We start from the raw sequence: 19,428 nt of genomic DNA, 5'->3' as shown, positions 1-19,428 counted from the left end.
TGTATCATTATCATAATCTATCCTCATTATCACCATCGCCTTCATATCACCATCAAACCAGGTCACTTCACCATCACCAACCACTTCATCACCATCATTACTCAACCAAGGTCACCTACATCATTTGACAGTCACTCTTCCCCACCTCGATCACTATATCAGACGTCACCATCACCGTGATCACTATCACACCACAGTATCACCATAACTCATTTAGTTGTTGACCATGTAATTTGGTAAGTCGAACATCTGTCTGCTTGCAATACTACACGTAAGAAAAAAAAATGTGTATCTACATCACAATCAACACCATTACATCACCATCACGATAAGATCACAATCACATTTTTTTTTCTTCACGTCTTACCACCTTCCAATCACTATCACTCCCACGTTCACCATCATTGCCAACACGTCACCATCCTCTATCATAACACGTCACTATTCATCTCCATGTCATCATGAACCAGGTCGGTATCACCTCACCATCATTACCAGTTCACCATCCTCACTATTGCACCATCGTTACCAAAACCATGTCATCCTCACTACAGGGTCACTTTAAACTGCCACTTCACTATCATTGTGATCAAAGACGGTAGGTCACCATCACCACACTACGTCACCATCACTATCAACACAGTCACTATCACTATTACGATACCAACACTGAATTATCATCACCATACCACTATTCACTAACACTTCACCATCATCACATCACACGTCATGCAAATGTCACTATCGCGTAGCTTCACAATCAAGTAACATGTTACTACTCACCTCATCATCACTATAACCATTTCACCATCACACTCTTACACACCACCATCACGTCAGTATCACCATATCACAATACCATCCCCCCTTATCGTCTTCACCATCGCCACCGAGACACCATTTATGACATCACCTCCATGTCACTATCATCACAGTATCGCTATCACCATATCGTCAGCATCACATAGCCGCTTCACCATCAATGCTCTGACGTCACCAATAACGGATCACCCAAGAAAAAAAATTTGCCATGTTACCAAAACAACTTCACCATCACCACACCATCACTATCAAAAATACGTCATATTCACTATTAGGTCATTATCAACAGCACGTCACCTTCAAGATGATGTCAGTTCAATAACATCATTATCTTCACGATCACTTATAAGGTCGCGGTCAGCAACACTACATCACTATCATCTGAAAATCACCATCATTCTATCATCACCTCACCATTAAAACTAGATCTGCATTATCACTCACTATTAGGTCATCACCACCGCTTCACAATCACCATAACACACCCCAAATACGTCACAGTGAGGGTAGCGTTCAAAGTCATCATCATAACCACTGTCAGCCATCACCATCACTATTGCTGTTGTTCACCATCACACCAATAAAGGCGCTACATCACCATAAGGAACAGATTACCATGGTCACCATCTTTACCACCACATCACCATCAAAACCACACCATAAACATAAGGGTATCGGCGTCATCATCATCATCATCATCATCATGTCACCATCACCAGGCTATGTTCACCATCGTGTCATCATCCTTATTACCATAACCCGAGTTATTGTGATCATCAACATCACTATCACAACCCCAGGTTCTACAACCTCCTCACAATCGATACCATTGTAAACCTTACTTCAATCCGGTCATAGTTAGTATGTCACTATCCTCATGATACGTCACCATCACCGAGTCATTATAATCATCATCACGACTCCATCACAGAATGAAATTGTTATCCTCACTATCAAAGCATCACTATCACCAGGGAATTATTGCCACTGTCATCACGACGTCACCATACAACTATCTCACTATATTCATCATCCTTATTAACTCACGATACGTCACATAACCATCGCAAAATCAATCTTTATTAATTACCATCATCACCATCAGTCACCATGATCAATACCACTCACTCATCATTACTACTGTCACCATCACAAGCGCATATCTCATCACTTAAAAACACCAACTCACTATCATTCTAACACACGATATCACCATCTCTTCATCACCTCACCGTAGTATCACCATTTCGTCAGCCTCACTTCACTATCACCACTGCGTCACTGTTATCACCTAGTCACTATCGTCAGCATCACTATCATCCCACTGTCATCATCTTCCATTCTCTCTCTCTCTCTCTCTCTCTCTCTCTCTCTCTCTCTCTCTCTCTCTCTCTCTCTCTCTCTATTACCTGGCCACCAGCGTTTAATCCACCATATCACCATCGACACCACGGTCGTCATCCAGTCGTCATCACCATCGTACTGTCATCAAAATCACCGCATCATCGTCCTCACTATCAGGTCATGATGAAAGTGATCATTATCAAGTGTGTAACATGCTTTTTTTTTTTCTTTTCCTTTTTACGTTGGTTTCTGCACCTCTCCTTTTTTGCACACGGCATTTCATCTTCTCATTTTCCAAAATCATAAACAACCATTTTCTTCTACTTCAGAACGTTAGGACAAACTGCATAGAAAAAATCCTCTTCTATACACCAATATTCACAACTGCCGACCAAACTCCTCCTCGGAAAATCAATAGCAAGGCTTTCGGAGTTGCCTTAGCGACGTGTTGGGCGCTCTGGAAAGTGTTTTTGCCATAGATTTTTTTTTTGACGATCTATTTCTTTGCCACAATTCAAACAGAATTAGTGTCATCATATATATATATATATATATATATATATATATATATATATATATATATATATATATATATAAATGAGAGAGAGAGAGAGAGAGAGAGAGAGAGAGAGAGAGAGAGAGAGAGAGAGAGAGAGAGAGAGAGAGAGAGAGAACAGAGGAAATTCTTATATAAATCTCATATCTTAAGAAATCGTTGACATAATTTCATACGGTTTCCCGTGCGTTGTCTTCTTCCTTATGTGATGACACACTCCCGCAAAGTATACATTAACAGCCACCGACACATACAAATTATATATATATATATATATATATATATATATATATATATATATATATATATATATATATATATATATATATATATATATACACTGACTAATCAGGTTCCCCTCACATGCATAACTTCAATACATGTAAAAAGGTTAACATTCTATTAAAGGGATGTTTCAACCGACACTTTGTAGAGTATCGTTGCTAATGAGATAATGGCGTGGTGTGTCGTGAGGACATGACAACATCTTATCCACAGAGACGCCGAGGAGTGAGCGTCACGCATGCGTACCATCTCGCTGGCCCCCCCCCCGAGCTCTCGCCTCCTCTCTCCATCTCCATCTATTATTTCCCCTTTATACCGCTCGACCAGCGACGCTGTTTCCACGCACGCCACCCCATCCCCGGGTATATTTATATGGCTCACCACGAGCGTGAACACGCATGAAAATAGAAATAAAACATCAACGTTTTGGGAGAAAGGCAGACCTAGGGGAGTGAGTTAACGAGAGCTTCTGCTGGGGCTGAGCAGAGCTGCTGCTGCCATATCAGCTTATCCCCGGTGCCTAAGCTTTGTGTACGGGTCGGGTGGTGTTGGTGTCTGGAGGCGGGAGGAACTGACTGACCTAGGGCACACTGCAGCAGGAGGCCTAGCAGCGCCGCGGCCAGGGGTACGCCGCCTCCGCTTCGCATCTCACATCACAGAGCAGCGGGACGTAGATAAGGCTAACAAAAGTCGGATGGCGGAGGCGGAGGCCGCGAGACGTTACCACTGATGTAGCCGCGCGAATACTGACAGCTCAGCTAAGGGCCCGGGGTGCCCACACGGCGACGTCGCACGAGGACAGCCAGCACGCACAGGCGCACTGCCGCCCCACAGGCCACCCTGCCACCCACAGGTGATGCTGCATTATCCTGACACCACCACCACCACCACCACCACAGGTGATGCTGCATTATCCTGACACCACCACCACCACAGGTGACGCTGCATTATCCTGACACTACCAACACCACCACCACAGGTGATGCTGCATTATCCTGACACCACCACCACCACAGGTGATGCTGCATTATCCTGACACTATCACCACCACCACAGGTGATGCTGCATTATCCCACCACCATCACAGGTGATGCTGCATTATCCTACCACCACCTCAGGTAATGCTGCATTATCCTGACACCACCACCACCACCACCACAGATGATGTTGCATTATCCTGACACCACCACCACCACCACCACAGGTGATGCTGCATTATCCTGACACTACCACCACCACCACAGATGATGCTGCATTATCCTGACACTACCACCACCACCACCACAGGTGATGCTGCATTATCCTGACACTACCACCACCACCACAGGTGATGCTGCATTATCCCACCACCATCACAGGTGATGCTGCATTATCCTACCACCACCTCAGGTAATACTGCATTATCCTGACACCACCACCACCACCACCACAGATGATGCTGCATTATCCTGACACTACCACCACCACCACCACAGGTGATGCTGCATTATCCTGACACTACCACCACCACCACAGATGATGCTGCATTATCCTGACACTACCACCACCACCACCACAGGTGATGCTGCATTATCCTGACACTATCACCACCACCACAGGTGATGCTGCATTATCCCACCACCATCACAGGTGATGCTGCATTATCCTACCACCACCTCAGGTAATACTGCATTATCCTGACACCACCACCACCACCACCACAGATGATGCTGCATTATCCTGACACTACCACCACCACCACCACAGGTGATGCTGCATTATCCTGACACTACCACCACCACCACCACAGGTGATGCTGCATTATCCTGACACTACCACCACCACCACCACAGGTGATGCTGCATTATCCTGACACTATCACCACCACCACAGGTGATGCTGCATTATCCTGACACTACCACCACCACCACCACAGGTGATGCTGCATTATCCTGACACTACCACCACCACCACCACAGGTGATGCTGCATTATCCTGACACTACCACCACCACCACCACAGGTGATGCTGCATTATCCCACCACCATCACAGGTAATGCTGCATCATCCTGACACCACCACCACCACCACAGATGATGCTGCATTATCCTGACAACACCACCATAGGTGATGCTGCATTACCCTGAAACCACCAACACCACCACAGGTGATGCTGCATTATCCTGACACCAGCACCATCGCCACCACAGGTGATGCTTCATTTTATTGACACCACCACCACAGGTGATGCTGCATTATCCTGAAATCACCACCACCACAGGTGATGCTGCATTATCCTGACACCACCACCACAGGTGATGCTGCATTATCCTGAAATCACCACCACCACAGGTGATGCTGCATTATCCTGACACCACTACCACAGGTGATGCTGCATTATCCTACCATCATCACCACAGGTATTATTCTGCCACAACCACCACAAGTGATGCTGTTATCCTGACACCACCAACACAGATTATATTGCATTATCCTGCCACAACCAACACAGGTGATGCTGCAGTATACTGCCGCCACCACAGGTGATGCTGCCTTAACCTACCACCGCCACAGATGATGTTGCATTACCCTGCTGACACCAAAGATGATGCTGTATTAATTTGCAACCGCCACCATAAATGATGCTGCATCATCTATCCACTACCACAAATAACGCTGCAATATGCTACCACAACCACAAGTAATGCTGCATTATGCTGCCACAACCACAAGTAAAGCTGCATTATGCTGCCACAACCACAAGTAAAGCTGTACTATCCTGCTACAACCGCAAGTACGCTGCATTATGCTGACAAAAGCACAAGTAAAGCTGCATTAAGCTGTCACAGCCACAGATAAAGCTGCATTATGCTGTCACAGCCACAGATAAAGCTGCATTATGCTGCCACAGCCACAAGCTACATTATCCTGCTACAACCACAAGTAACGCTTCATTATGCTGCCACATCCACAAGTAATGCTGCATTATCTGCCACAACCAAGCAAGGCTGCATTACGCTGTTACAGCCACAGGTAAAGCTGCATTATGCTGCCACAACCACAAGCTGCATTATCCTGCTACAACCACAAGTAATGCTGTATTATGCTGCCACAACCACAAGAAAAGCTGCATTATGCTGCCACAACCCCAAGCTGCATTATCCTGCTACAACCACAAGTAACGTTGCATTATGCTGCCACATCCACAAGTAACGCTGCAATATGCTGTTACAAACACAAATACAGCTAAAATATCAATTCATAACTACAAGTAACGCTGCATTACGCTGCCACAAGTACAAGTAAAGCTGCAGTATCCAGCCACAACCACAAGTAACGCTGCATTTAGCTGTCTCAACCACAAGGAAAGCTGCATTATCCTTCCACAACCACAAGTAATGCTGCATTAAGCTGCCTCAACCACAAGTAAAGCTTCATTATCCTACCACAATCACAGGTGATAATGTATCATCCTCAACCGCCACAAGTGATGCTGCATTATCCTGCCACCATCAACGGCGATGCTGCATTATCCTGCCACCATCAAAGGCGATGCAGCATTATCCCGCCACCATCAAAAGCGATGCTGCATTATCCATGCCACCATCAAAGGAGATGCTGCATTATCCTGCCACCATCAAAGGCGATGCAGCATTATCCTGCCACCATCAACGGCGATGCTGCATTATCCTGCCACCATCAAAGGCGATGCAGCATTATCCCGCCACCATCAAAAGCGATGCTGCATTATCCATGCCACCATCAAAGGAGATGCTGCATTATCCTGCCACCATCAAAGGCGATGCAGCATTATCCTGCCACCATCAAAGGCAATGCAGCATTATCCTGCCACCATCAAAGGCGATGCAGCATTCTCCTGCCGCCATCAAAGGCGATGCAGCAATATCATGCCACCATCAAAGACGATGCAGCATTATCCTGCCACCATCAAAGGCGATGCAGCATTCTCCTGCCGCCATCAAAGGCAATGCAGAATTATCACGCCACCATCAAAGGCGATGCAGCATTATCCTGCCATCATCAAAGGCGATGCAGCATTATCCTGCCAACATCAAATGCGATACAGCATTATCATGCCACCATCAAAGGCGATGCAGCATTATCCTGCCGCCATCAAAGGCAATGCAGAATTATCATGCCACCATCAAAGGCGATGCAGCATCAATTTGTCACCATCAAAGGCGATGCAGCATTATCATGTCACCAACAAAAGCGATGCAACATCATCATGCCACCATCAAAGGCGATGCAGCATTATCATGCCACCATCAAAAGCGATGCTGCATTATCATGCCACCATTAAAGGCGATGCACTATTATCCTGCCGCCATCAAAGGTGATGCAGCATTATCATGCCACCATCAAAAGCGATGCAGCATTATCCTGCCGCCATCAAAGGCGATGCAGCATTATCCAGCCACCATCAAAGGCGATGCACTATTATCCTGCCGCCATCAAAGGCGATGCAGCATTATCATGCCACCATCAAAGGCGATGCAACATTATCCTGCCACCATCAAAGGCAATGCAGCACTATCATGCCACCATCAAAGATGATGCAGAATTATCCTGCCGCCATCAAAGACGATGCAGCATTATCCTGCCGCCATCAAAGGCGATGCAGCATTATCCTGCCACTATCAAAGGCGATGCAGCATTATCCTGCCGCCATCAAAGACGATGCAGCATTATCCTGTCACCATCAAAGGCGATGCAGCATTATCATGCCGCCATCAAAGGCGATGCAGCATTATCATGCCGCCATCAAAGACGATGCAGCATTTTATGCCACCATCAAAGGCGATGCAACATTATCCTGCCACCACCACAAATGATGCTGCATGAACCTGCCATCATGAAGGTGATCTTGCAATATCCTGCCACCACTAAAGGTGGTGCTGTATTAACCTATCAATATGAATAATGCTGAACTTATTCCGCTATCACCATAAGTGATGCTGCATTATCTTGTCATTACTACCAGGAATGCTGAATCATCCTGCCAACACCACAGGTGATGCCGCATATGCCTGCCACCATAAGTGATACAGCATACTCCTGTCACTACCACAGGAAATGTTGCATTAGCCTGCCACCACAGCAAGTGATGCTGAATCATGCCACCACCAACACAAGGTAGGCTGCATTACCTTACCAGCAATAAGTGATGTCTTATTATTCTGCCACCAGCAAGCATAACTTTTGCTGCATTATCTTGCCACAGATGCTGCTACATCATCCTGGTACAACCACAAGTGATGTTGGATTTATCATGCTACCATCACCACCACAACAGGTGATGCAGCATTATCCTACTACCACCACCACAGGTGATGCAGCATTATCTTACTACCACCACCACCACAGGTGATGCAGCATTATCCTACTACCACCATCACCACAGATATTGCAGCATTACCCTACCACCACCACCACAGGTGATGCAGCATTATCCTACTACCACCATCACCACAGATATTGCAGCATTACCCTACCACCACCACCACAGGTTATGCAGCATTATCCTACCACCACCACCACAGGTGATGCAGCATTATCCTACCACCATCACCATAGGTGATGCTGCATTATCCTGACACCACCACGTTTAAGCTGCATTATTCCTCGATCACCAAAAGTGATGCTGCATTATTCTCCAATATCATACTACAGCATTATCTCAGCATCACAGGTAATCTTGTATTATCATGTCACTGCCAAAGGCAATGTTGAATCATCTTGAAACCAATATAAGTAAAGCTGTATTATCCCAGCACCATCACAGGTGGTGCTGCATTATCCTGGCACCACCACAAAAGATCCTGCAACGCTGCTGTGCTAACCCGCTCTGGCTAGAATGGCTTCTACAGCAAGTCACAATATAACATATCGTCTGACGTCAGTGAGTGTAGGTGAGGCGTGATCTGTGTACCACAACTGAAGCATGATGATCATGGTGGTACACGAAGTGACACTGATCCACTTCTGTCTACTGGACGAGACGGAGGGACTGATAGTAATAGGTCATTACCATCCCTCTGTCTATAAGACAGGACACTGATAGCAATGGATCATTACTATCCCTAAGTCTACGACTGGACGAGACAATGACGGCAATATACCATCACCATCCCCCTGTCTGCTGGAGGATGCAATGACGGTGACACATCGTTGACCTGCCTGTCTGTCAAGTTCCTCAGGAAAGGGAACAGACTCACGTCTCCGTCTGTCTCCATCATCATCAGCCGCTATTTAATAAAACCTTCTTGTGTTTAAAGGCGAGAGTCTCTTTCTCCCTCGCACGTCCCATGCAGACAGAGCTGTTCAACATTTCTAATCATTGTACTCCGATTAATGAAAATGAGTAATGTAAAATATATTACAAAGGTCGAATCTTCCCGTTTTCATTTTACAAAGAAATGTAAGTCATATCATCAATAATTTTCTAAGCTGACGAATTTCTAGTAATCAGGAGAGTTTACGAGGCTTGCCACAGTAATGGCCACGACCGTAGTAGCAGTGAGGGCATGTATGGTATTGGGATCATCTTGAACACCTGAAGAAGGTGTTCAAGTTCTTTTTCGCTTAATTGATTATAACCTTGACGTCTACGGCAGTCGATAGGCATGGAAGGCCAGATAACCAACCAGCTTACTGGCTAACGTCGACGTACACAACACATTATGGGACACGCCTAAATACATTTGCACCTGCAGGATCACGAGCTCACTTCAGTAACACAGGCAATCCATGACAGGTAACTGAGCCGTGATTCAGCTGTACGGTCACTGCTGGCCGTCAAATTCTACCCGATCAATAGTTCATGTGAACGCTCATAGATGGCGGGAATATGCCCTCCTCACAGTCACCAGACACCACACAGTATATTAGATTTAGTTCTAACTACAAACGAGGATGTCGGTAATGATGTTACAACTGGAGGTAGCATTCAACGCTGTGTATAGTGTTCATCAACATGACACTCGCGAAAAAATACCCAATTTCAAACATCCAAATCTTAATGATCTTGACAGGCAAACCTGGGATGATATGGTCAATAAACGAACATCTATACAGCTTGGAAAAGCTTCAAAGCAGTAGAGGGAACATCTGTGCCCGTGCGTAGTAGACGATCTGTTTCTAAAACGAAGCCAAGTTGGTGGAACAGTGAAATACAACAAGTGTCTGTTGTCTAAGGGAGAAATTTACGAGAAATTCAGTGACCAAAATGATAGAGTAAGTTGTGCAAATCTGCGTAGAGACAGTGAAAGAATCATATGACAAAGTACGCATCAATCTGAAGCATATATTGCTGATAATAACAAAAGAAATCCTCAGAACTTATACAGTTATGTGAGAAGCAAGAGAGTCATTACCTAATCAACTGGTCCATTTATTACAGAAAACAGTGATTTGGTTTAAGATAACGAAACTATGGCAAAATAAGTTCAATTACTCTTTTTGCATCTGTATTTACGATCGAAGACACAACCCATGTCCCAAATCCAGTTTCATTGATAAGAGAGGAGAAGGTTGTGCAACAAACTGACATTAAAGCTGAAGACATGTGTCAGGAATAAACGAAATGAAAAGATATAATACGACAGGCACTGAGAAGTATTTTTAAGGACAATAGGAGGCAAAAACAAGATAGTTAAGCCCTTGGCTGCGCTTTCAGTAAGTCTCAGCTTTACGAAAAGTTCCAGATGAGAAGAACTTAGCCGTGTAACACCGATATCAAAAAAGGTAATAAATCATTGCCCCAAAATTATCGTCCTATTAGCTCAACGTCTGTTTTTGGAAAACTTATGGAAACCATCTTTCGGGACCAAAACTTAAGAAACTTCTTAGCATGATTTTCGATGAAATCACTCATGTCTGGCACATCTGATTGATTTTTTCTAATGATACAATCAACGTAAATGACTAAAAGTAAGGTAGTGAATGTCATCTATCTAGATTTTCAAAAAAAAAAAAAAACATTTGATACAGTTGTACTTCGGTGGACAGGTAATTCACAGGCTGGCCGTAAACGGTTAGACGTGCCAAGTGGGGTGCCACAGGGATCATTCTTAGGACCGATCATTTTTCTAATATATATAGATAATAGGCTAGATTGTAAGATGTCAAAATTCGCTGATGAGAAAAAGCTGGGAAATAAATCTACAAATGAACACGAACGTCTACAGATTGAAACTGACATAGAAACACTGATGGACTTGGCCCTTAGGTAGCAAATGAATTTCAATATCAGTAAGTGCAAAGTTTTGCATATCGGCAGCAAAAACGAATCCAAGGAGCTACAATATAAATTCTACTGAACTGCAAAATGTAAATGAGAAAAATATGGGCGTAATAATCTCTGATGATCTAAAACCAGGTAAGCAGTGTACAGAAGCAGTGAAAAGAGCGAACAAAATTCTTGGATTCTCTTGAACTTCAGGGAAATCTTGAATATTGTGTTCACTTTTGGTCACCCTACCTAACAAAATAATAAAAATGAGACAGAATTGGGAGACTACACCCTTGAGCTACCAAGATGATTCCTGGGCTGGGAAACAAATCCTACAAGAGCTGATTAAACAACTTGAATCAGTTTAGCTTAAAAAAAGAAGGTTAAGAGGTGATCTAATATGAGTATTCTAAATTATCAAAGACTTTGAAAATATGGATCTATAAATTTACTTCAAGAATAAGTCAACTCGTGGACAAACGTTTTACCTCGAACGAGGCGAAGTACTTTTTCCTTGGTAGGACTGTTAACATATAGTACGATTTGCTAATTATAGTTGAAAGCAGATAGATAATTCTAAGAATAGACTTGATACCTATATCGCTTCAAGAACCATTATTGACGTTATCTGCTCCTTATTAGTCACACTGACAATCAAAATTAGCTCCGAATTATCTCTATACCTTCTAAGTTTTATCACTCTCTTAGATCCCTTCCACTAACACAGCCTCGAAAGGACCCAGTGGTCTGTTGCTGTATGCATTCCTTTGTGTTCGACGTAATATCTTTACAGCTCTGATGCACAGGCAAACATTTACGGCCTCACGTTACCTGTGTCATAATTTTTGGTGTTTCTTTGATGAAAGTAAAATTATCTATCTATCTACAACTACTTAACTGCCAATTTCATGATGTGGATCAGGCAGTACATACAACACACACACACACACACACACACACACACACAACCCATGCCCAGTGTGAGTAAAAACAAAACGTAGACTTTCCCACACTTATAAACGTGCCTCTTACTTTTTTTTTTACTTTACACAAAAAGTTCATGCTAGGTTCCTCAAGTGAGAGCATACTATCCATTCATACCACATCCATACCCAAGATACTTCCTGTGTCTTCGATCCCAGATCATTCACGGAACAACTTCACTTTGAATTTGCCTCAGCCATAACGGATTCCACTACATTCATCCATCTCTTCCTCGGTCCACCTTTCCTCCCTGTACCCTCTACTGTACCGCTACTTCTCCTTGTACCCTCTACTGTACCGCTACTTCTCCTCCCTGTACCCTCTACTGTACCGCTACTTCTCCTCCCTGTACCCTCTGCTGTACCGCTACTTCTCCTCCTTGTACCCTCTACTGTACCGCTACTTCTCCCTGTACCCTCTACTGTACCGCTACTTCTCCTCCCTGTACCCTCTACAGTACCGCTACTTCTCCTCCTTGTACCCTCTACTGTACCGCTACTTCTCCTCCCTGTACCCTCTACTGTACCGCTACTTCTCCTCCCTGTACCCTCTACTGTACCGCTACTTCTCCTCCCTGTACCCTCTGCTGTACCGCTACTTCTCCTGCTTGTACCCTCTACTGTACCGCTACTTCTCCTCCTTGTACCCTCTACTGTACCGCTACTTCTCCTCCCTGTACCCTCTACTGTACCGCTACTTCTCCTCCCTGTACCCTCTACTGTACCGCTACTTCTCCTCCCTGTACCCTCTACTGTACCGCTACTTCTCCTCCTTGTACCCTCTACTGTACCGCTACTTCTCCCTGTACCCTCTACTGTACCGCTACTTCTCCTCCCTGTACCCTCTACTGTACCGCTACTTCTCCTCCTTGTACCCTCTACTGTACCGCTACTTCTCCTCCCTGTACCCTCTACTGTACCGCTACTTCTCCTCCCTGCACCCTCTACTGTACCGCTACTTCTCCTCCCTGTACCCTCTGCTGTACCGCTACTTCTCCTGCTTGTACCCTCTACTGTACCGCTACTTCTCCTCCTTGTACCTCTACTGTACCGCTACTTCTCCTCCCTGTACCCTCTACTGTACCGCTACTTCTCCTCCCTGTACCCTCTACTGTACCGCTACTTCTCCTCCCTGTACCCTCTGCTGTACCGCTACTTCTCCTCCTTGTACCCTCTACCGTACCGCTACTTCTCCTCCCTGTACCCTCTACTGTACCGCTACTTCTCCTCCTTGTACCCTCTACTGTACCGCTACTTCTCCTCCTTGTACCCTCTACTGTACTGCTATGCATCATTTAAACCAACCAGTTACATCTGCCATGTATTGTGCATGATTATGCCATCCCTTAAGTTTCTTATTCATTTGCTTTTCTAATGATTTTTCCACAATACATATCCATCCCACATCTCCTTTCTTAGTTCTGCCTCTCCAATCAGCTCCATCTCTAATCCTGGTTGCGGACCAAAGTCAACCAAGCTCTTCATCTACGCCTAAGAGTAGGTTGATTAAATGGGTACCTGGCTCAGGCTGGGGTATAGTGTTAATAAGATGGTTTGGTTCAGGGCGTCAGTTGCCCATGCCGTCTCAACTAATATATATATATATATATATATATATATATATATATATATATATATATATATATATATATATATATATATATATATATTTCATTTATTTTGTCCCACGTTAGCGAGGTAGCGCAAGGAAACAGACAAGAGAATGGCGCAACCCACCCCCATACACATGTATATACATACACGTCCACACACGCAAATATACATACCTATACATCTCAAAGTATACATATATATATACACACAAAAACATATACTTATATACACATGTACATCATTCATACTGTCTGCCTTTATTCATTCCCATCGCCACCTCGCCACACATGAAATAACAACCACCTCCCCCCTCATGTGTGCGAGGTAGCGCTAGGAAAAGACAACAAAGGCCACATTCGTTCACACTCAGTCTCTAGCTGTCATGTAATAATGCACCAAAACCACAGCTCCCTTTCCACATCCAGGCCCCACAGAACTTTCCATGGTTTACCCCAAACGCTTCACATGCCCTGGTACAATCCACTGACAGCACGTCGACCCCGGTATACCACATCGTTGCAATTCACTCTATTCCTTCCACGCCTTTCACCCTCCTGTATGTTCAGGCCCCGATCGTTCAAAATCTTTTTCACTCCATCTTTCCATCTCCAATTTGGTCTCCCACTTCTCATTCCCTCCACCTCTGATACATATATCCCCTCTGTCAATCTTTCCTCACTCATTCTCTTCATGTGACCAAAAAATTTCAATACACATTCTTCTGCTCTCTCAACCACGCTCTTTTAATTACCATACATCTCTCTCACCCTTTCATTACTTACTCGGTCAAACCACCTCACACCACACATTGTCCTCAAACATTTCATTTCCAAAACACATTCAACCTCCTCCGCGCAACCCTATCTATAGCCCATGCCTCGCAACCATACAACATTGTTGGAACCACTATACCTTCAAACATACCCATTTTTGCTCTCCGAGATAACGTTCTCGCCTTCCAAACATTCATCAATGCTCCTAAAACCTTCGCCCCCTCCCCCACTCTGTGACTCACTGTCGCTTCCATGGTTCCATCCGCTGCCAAATCCACTCCCAGATATCTAAAACACTTCACTTCCTCCAGTTTTTCTCCATTCAAGCTTACCTCTCAATTAACTTGTCCCTCAACCCTCCTGAACCTAATAACCTTGCTCTTATTCATATTTACTCTCAGCTTTCTTCTTTCACATACTTTACAAAACTCAGTCACCAACTTCTGCAGTTTCTCACCCGAATCAGCCACCAGTGCTGTATCATCAGCGAACAACTTATTTCTCCACTATCTCTGGGGATAGGGGAGAAAGAATACTTCCCACGGGTTCCTCACGTGTCGTAAAAGACGACTAAAGGGGGCGGGGAGCTGGGGGACTGGAACCCCCCCCCCCTTTCCCCTTCCGTGTATTTAAATTTCTAAAAGGGGAAACAGAAGAAGGAGTCATCTTCCTCGAAGGCTCAGATTGGGGTGTCTAAATGTGTGGGGATGTAACCAAGATGAGAAAAAAAGGAGAGACAGGTAGTATGTTTGAGGAAAGGAACCTGGATGTTTTGGCTCCGAGTACAACGAAGTTCAAGGGTAAAGGGGAAGAGTGGTTTGGGAATGTCTTGGGAGTAAAGTCGGGGTAGTGAGAGGACAAGCGCAAAGGAAGGGGTAGCACTCCTCCTGAAGCAGGAGTTGTGGGAATATGTGATAGAGTGTAAGAAAGTAAACTTTAGATTGATATGGGTAAAACTGAAAGTGGATGGAGAGAGATGGATGATTATTGGTGACTACTTGTCATGAGAAGAAAGATCATGAGAGGCAAGTGTTTTGGGAGCAGCTGAGTGAGTGTGTTAGCAGCTTTAATGCACGAGACTGGGTTATAGTGATGGGTGATTTGAATGCCAAGGTGAGTCATGTGGCAGTTGTGGGTATAATTGGTGTACATGGGGTATTCAGCGTTATAAATGGAAATGGTGAAGAACTTGTGGATCTGTGAGCTGAAAAAGGACTGGTGAGTGGAAATACCTGGCTTAAAGAGAGATATACTTAAGTATACGTATGTGAGTAGGAGAGATGGAAAGAAGGCGTTATTGGATTACATGTTAACTGATAGGCGTGTAATAGATAGACTTTTGGATGTTAATGTGCTGAGAGGGGCAGCTGGAGGGATATCTGATTACTATCTTGTGCAGGCGAAGGTGAAGATTTGTAGAGGTCTGAAAAGAAGAGAGAATGTTGGGGAGAAGAGAATGGTGAGAGTAAGTGAGCTTGGAAAGGAGACTTGTGTGAGGAAGTACCAGGAGAGATTGAGTGCAGAATGGCAAAAGGTGAGAGCAAATGACGTAAGGGAGGTGGGGGAGGAATGGGATGTATTTAGGGAAGCAGTGATGGCTTGCGCAAAAGATGCTTGTGGCACTAGAAAGGTGGGATTAGAAAAGATTAGAAAAGGTAGTGAATATTGGGGTGAGGAAGTAAATTGTCAGTGAAAGAGAAGAGAGAGGCGTTTGGACGATTTTTGCAGGGATGTAGTGCAAATGACTAGGAGACACATAAAAGAAAGCGGCAGGCAGTGAAGAGAAAGATGCAAGAGGTGAAAAAGAGTGCAAATGAGAGTTGAGGTGAGAGAGTATCATTAAATTTTAGGGAGAATGAAAAGATGTTTTGGAAGCAGGTAAATAAAGTGCGTAAGACTAAAGAACAAATGGGAACATCGGTGAAGGGGGCAAATGGTGAGGTAATAACGAGTAGGGATGAACTGGGGAGATGGAGTGAATATTTTGAGGGTTGGTTGAATGTGTATGATGATAGAGTGGCAGATATAGGGTTTTTTGGTCGGGGTGGTGTGCGAAGTGAGAGGGTCAGGGAGAATGGTTTGGTGAACAGTGAAGAGGTAGTGAAAGCTTTGCGGAAGATGAAAGCCGGCCAGGCTGCGGGTTTGGATGGTATTGCAGTTGCACTTAGAAAAAAAAGGGGGGGGGGGGATCGTGTTGTTGATGGCTGGTAATTATATTCAGTGTATGTATGACTCATGGTAAAGTGCCTGAGGACTGGCGGAATGCATGCATAGTGCCGCTGTACAAAGGCAAAGATATAAAGGTGAGTGTTCAAATTACAGGGGCATACGTTTGTTGAGTATTCCTGGGATAATACATGGGAGGGTATTAAATGAGAGGGTAAAGACATGTACAGAGCATCAGACTGGGGAAGAGCAGTGTGGTTTCAGAAGTGGTAGAGATGTGTGGATCAGGTGTTTGCTTTGAAGAATGTATGTGAGAAATACTTAGAAAAACATGGATTTGTATGTATATGATAGGGTGGGTATATGATAGGGTGGATAGAAATGTACTGTGGAAGGTTTTAAGAGTACATGGTGTGGGAGGTAACTTGCTAGAAGCAGTGAAAAGATTTTACCAAGGATGTAAGGCATGTGCGCGAGTAGGAAGAGAGGAAAGAAATTAGTTTTCAATGAATGTCGGTTTGCGGCAGGGGTGCGTTATGTTTCCATGGTTGTTTAATTTGTTTATGGATGGGGTGGTTAGGGAGGTGAATGCAAGAGTTTTGGATAGAGGGGCAAATATGCAGTCTGTTGTGGATAAGAGGGCTTGGGAAATGAGTCAATTGTTGTTCGCTGATGATACAGTGCTGGTGGCTGATTCGGGAGAGAAACTGCAGAAGTTGGTGACTGAATTTGGTAAAGTGTGTGAAAGAAGAAAGCTGAGAGTAAATGTGAATAAGAGCAAGGTTATTCGGTTCAGTAGGGTTGAGGGACAAGTTAATTGGGAGGTAAGTTTGAATGGAGAAAAACTGGAGGAAGTAAAGTGTTTTAGATATCTGGGAGTGGACTTAGCAGCGGATGGAACCATGGAAGCGGAAGTAACAGGGTGGGGGAGGGAGCGAAGGTTTTGGGAGCGTTGAAGAATGTGTGGAAGGTGAGAACGTTATCTCGGAGAGCAAAAATTAGTATGTTTGAAGGAATAGTGGTTCCAACAATGTTATATGGTTGCGAGGCATGGGCTATAGATAGGGTTGTGCGGAGGAGGGTGGATGTGTTGGAAATGAGATGTTTGAGGACAATATGTGGTGTGAGGTGGTTTGATCGAGTAAGTAATGAAAGGGTAAGAGAGATCTGTGGTAGTAAAAAGAGTGTGGTTGAGAGTGTGTTGATGTGGTTTGGAAACATGGAGAGAATGAGTGAGGAAAGATTGACAAAGAGGATATATGTGTCACAGGTGGAGGGAAGAAGGAGAAGCAGGAGACCAAATTGGAGGTGGAAGGATGGAGTGAAAAAGATTTTGAACGATCGAGGCCTGAACATACAGGAGGGTGAATGACGTGCATGGAATAGAGTGAACTGGAACGATGTGGTATACCGGGGTGGACATGCTGGGGTAAACCTTGGAAAGGTCTGTGGAGCCTGGATATGGAAAGGGAGCTGTGGTTTCGGTGTATTACACATGACATCTAGAGACAGTGTGAACCAATGTGGCCTTTTTTTTGTCTGTTCCTGACGCTGCCTCGCTGGAAAGGGGGGATGTTATTTCGTGTGTGGCGGGGTGGCGACGAGAATGAATGAAGGCAGTAAGTATGGAAATGTAAATGTGTATATATGTATATGTCTGTGTATGCATATGTATGTATACGTTGAAATGTATATGTACGTATATGTGCGTGTGTGAGCGTTTATGTATATGCATGTGTATGTGTGTGGGTTGAGCCATTCCTAGTCTGTTTCTTTGCGCTACCTCTCTAACGCAGGAGACGGCGGTTAAGTATAATAAATAAGTAAATAAACAAATAAATAACATATACATATTTCTTTTTTCTATTTTTTTTCTAATTTTACTATACATGATCGCCGTTCTCTGTGTCAGCGAGGTAGCGCCAGGAAACAGACGAAGAATGGCCCATCCACACACACACACACACACATATATACATATATATATATATATATATATATATATATATATATATATATATATATATATATATATAGACATATACATACATACACATGTACATATTCATACTTGCTTGCCTTCATCCATTCTGGTGCTATCCCGCCCCACAGGAAACAGGATCGCCATATCCATCGTGTGCAAGGTAGCGTGAAAATTCCTCACTCGGCTTCTTGTTCTGTTCCTTGTTTTGGAAAGTAGTACAAGAAGGGAAGATTTCCAGCCACTCGCTCCCGCCCTTCTTTGAGTCGCCATTTACGACACGCAGGATATAGTTGTAGATGATATTCTTTGTGTTTGGCCAACAAATAAAAATCTACAAACATTTCCCCCTTAACATTTTAGTACCTTCCAGCTACTTTACTGTAGAAATTTGAAATAATGGTATGTTACCATTTTTAGATTGCATTATCCAGAGGGATGGAAACATGCTCAAGTTTAGCATATACAAAAACTTAGAAATGTATGCTCATATATCCATTATCATTCAGCTAAACATGACAGGGTTAAATTATCATCATTCTAGTCTATGTTCCTTTGGGCATTGTGTATATGCAGTCCAGAGTTTATTGATGATGAGATTGAGAAGATGTATTCTATTGGATCCAAGTTAAACTATCCTAGATCTTTCAATGATAAATCCCTTAAACTGG

At 44.0% G+C, this 19,428-nt stretch overlaps 1 protein-coding gene across 5 annotated transcripts in view; it reads right to left on the bottom strand.

Annotated features, from left to right (window-relative positions):
* Positions 1 to 19,428, bottom strand: part of Lrp4 (LDL receptor related protein 4) — a 497,094-nt gene that overhangs the window by 450,063 nt on the left and 27,603 nt on the right. For 3 of the 5 annotated variants that reach the window (XR_011713235.1, XR_011713236.1, XM_071665643.1), the window contains exon 1: positions 3,588 to 3,774. The exons of 1 other annotated variant lie outside the window; for it this stretch is intronic. Coding sequence is in view for 2 of the 4 variants with exons in the window: in XM_071665643.1 (XP_071521744.1) it covers positions 3,588 to 3,654 (67 nt within the window). In the remaining 2 variants the exon portion in view is untranslated. Of the gene's footprint in view, positions 1 to 3,587; positions 3,777 to 19,428 lie in introns of those variants that run through there. One more of the 5 variants, XM_071665645.1, reaches the window with a different exon arrangement.

Source organism: Panulirus ornatus, chromosome 10 (genome assembly GCF_036320965.1).
Source record: "Panulirus ornatus isolate Po-2019 chromosome 10, ASM3632096v1, whole genome shotgun sequence".
Classification (NCBI taxonomy): Eukaryota; Metazoa; Arthropoda; class Malacostraca; order Decapoda; family Palinuridae; genus Panulirus; species Panulirus ornatus.
Note: the sequence above shows the minus strand (reverse complement) of the source record. Positions and strands in the feature narration are given on the sequence as shown.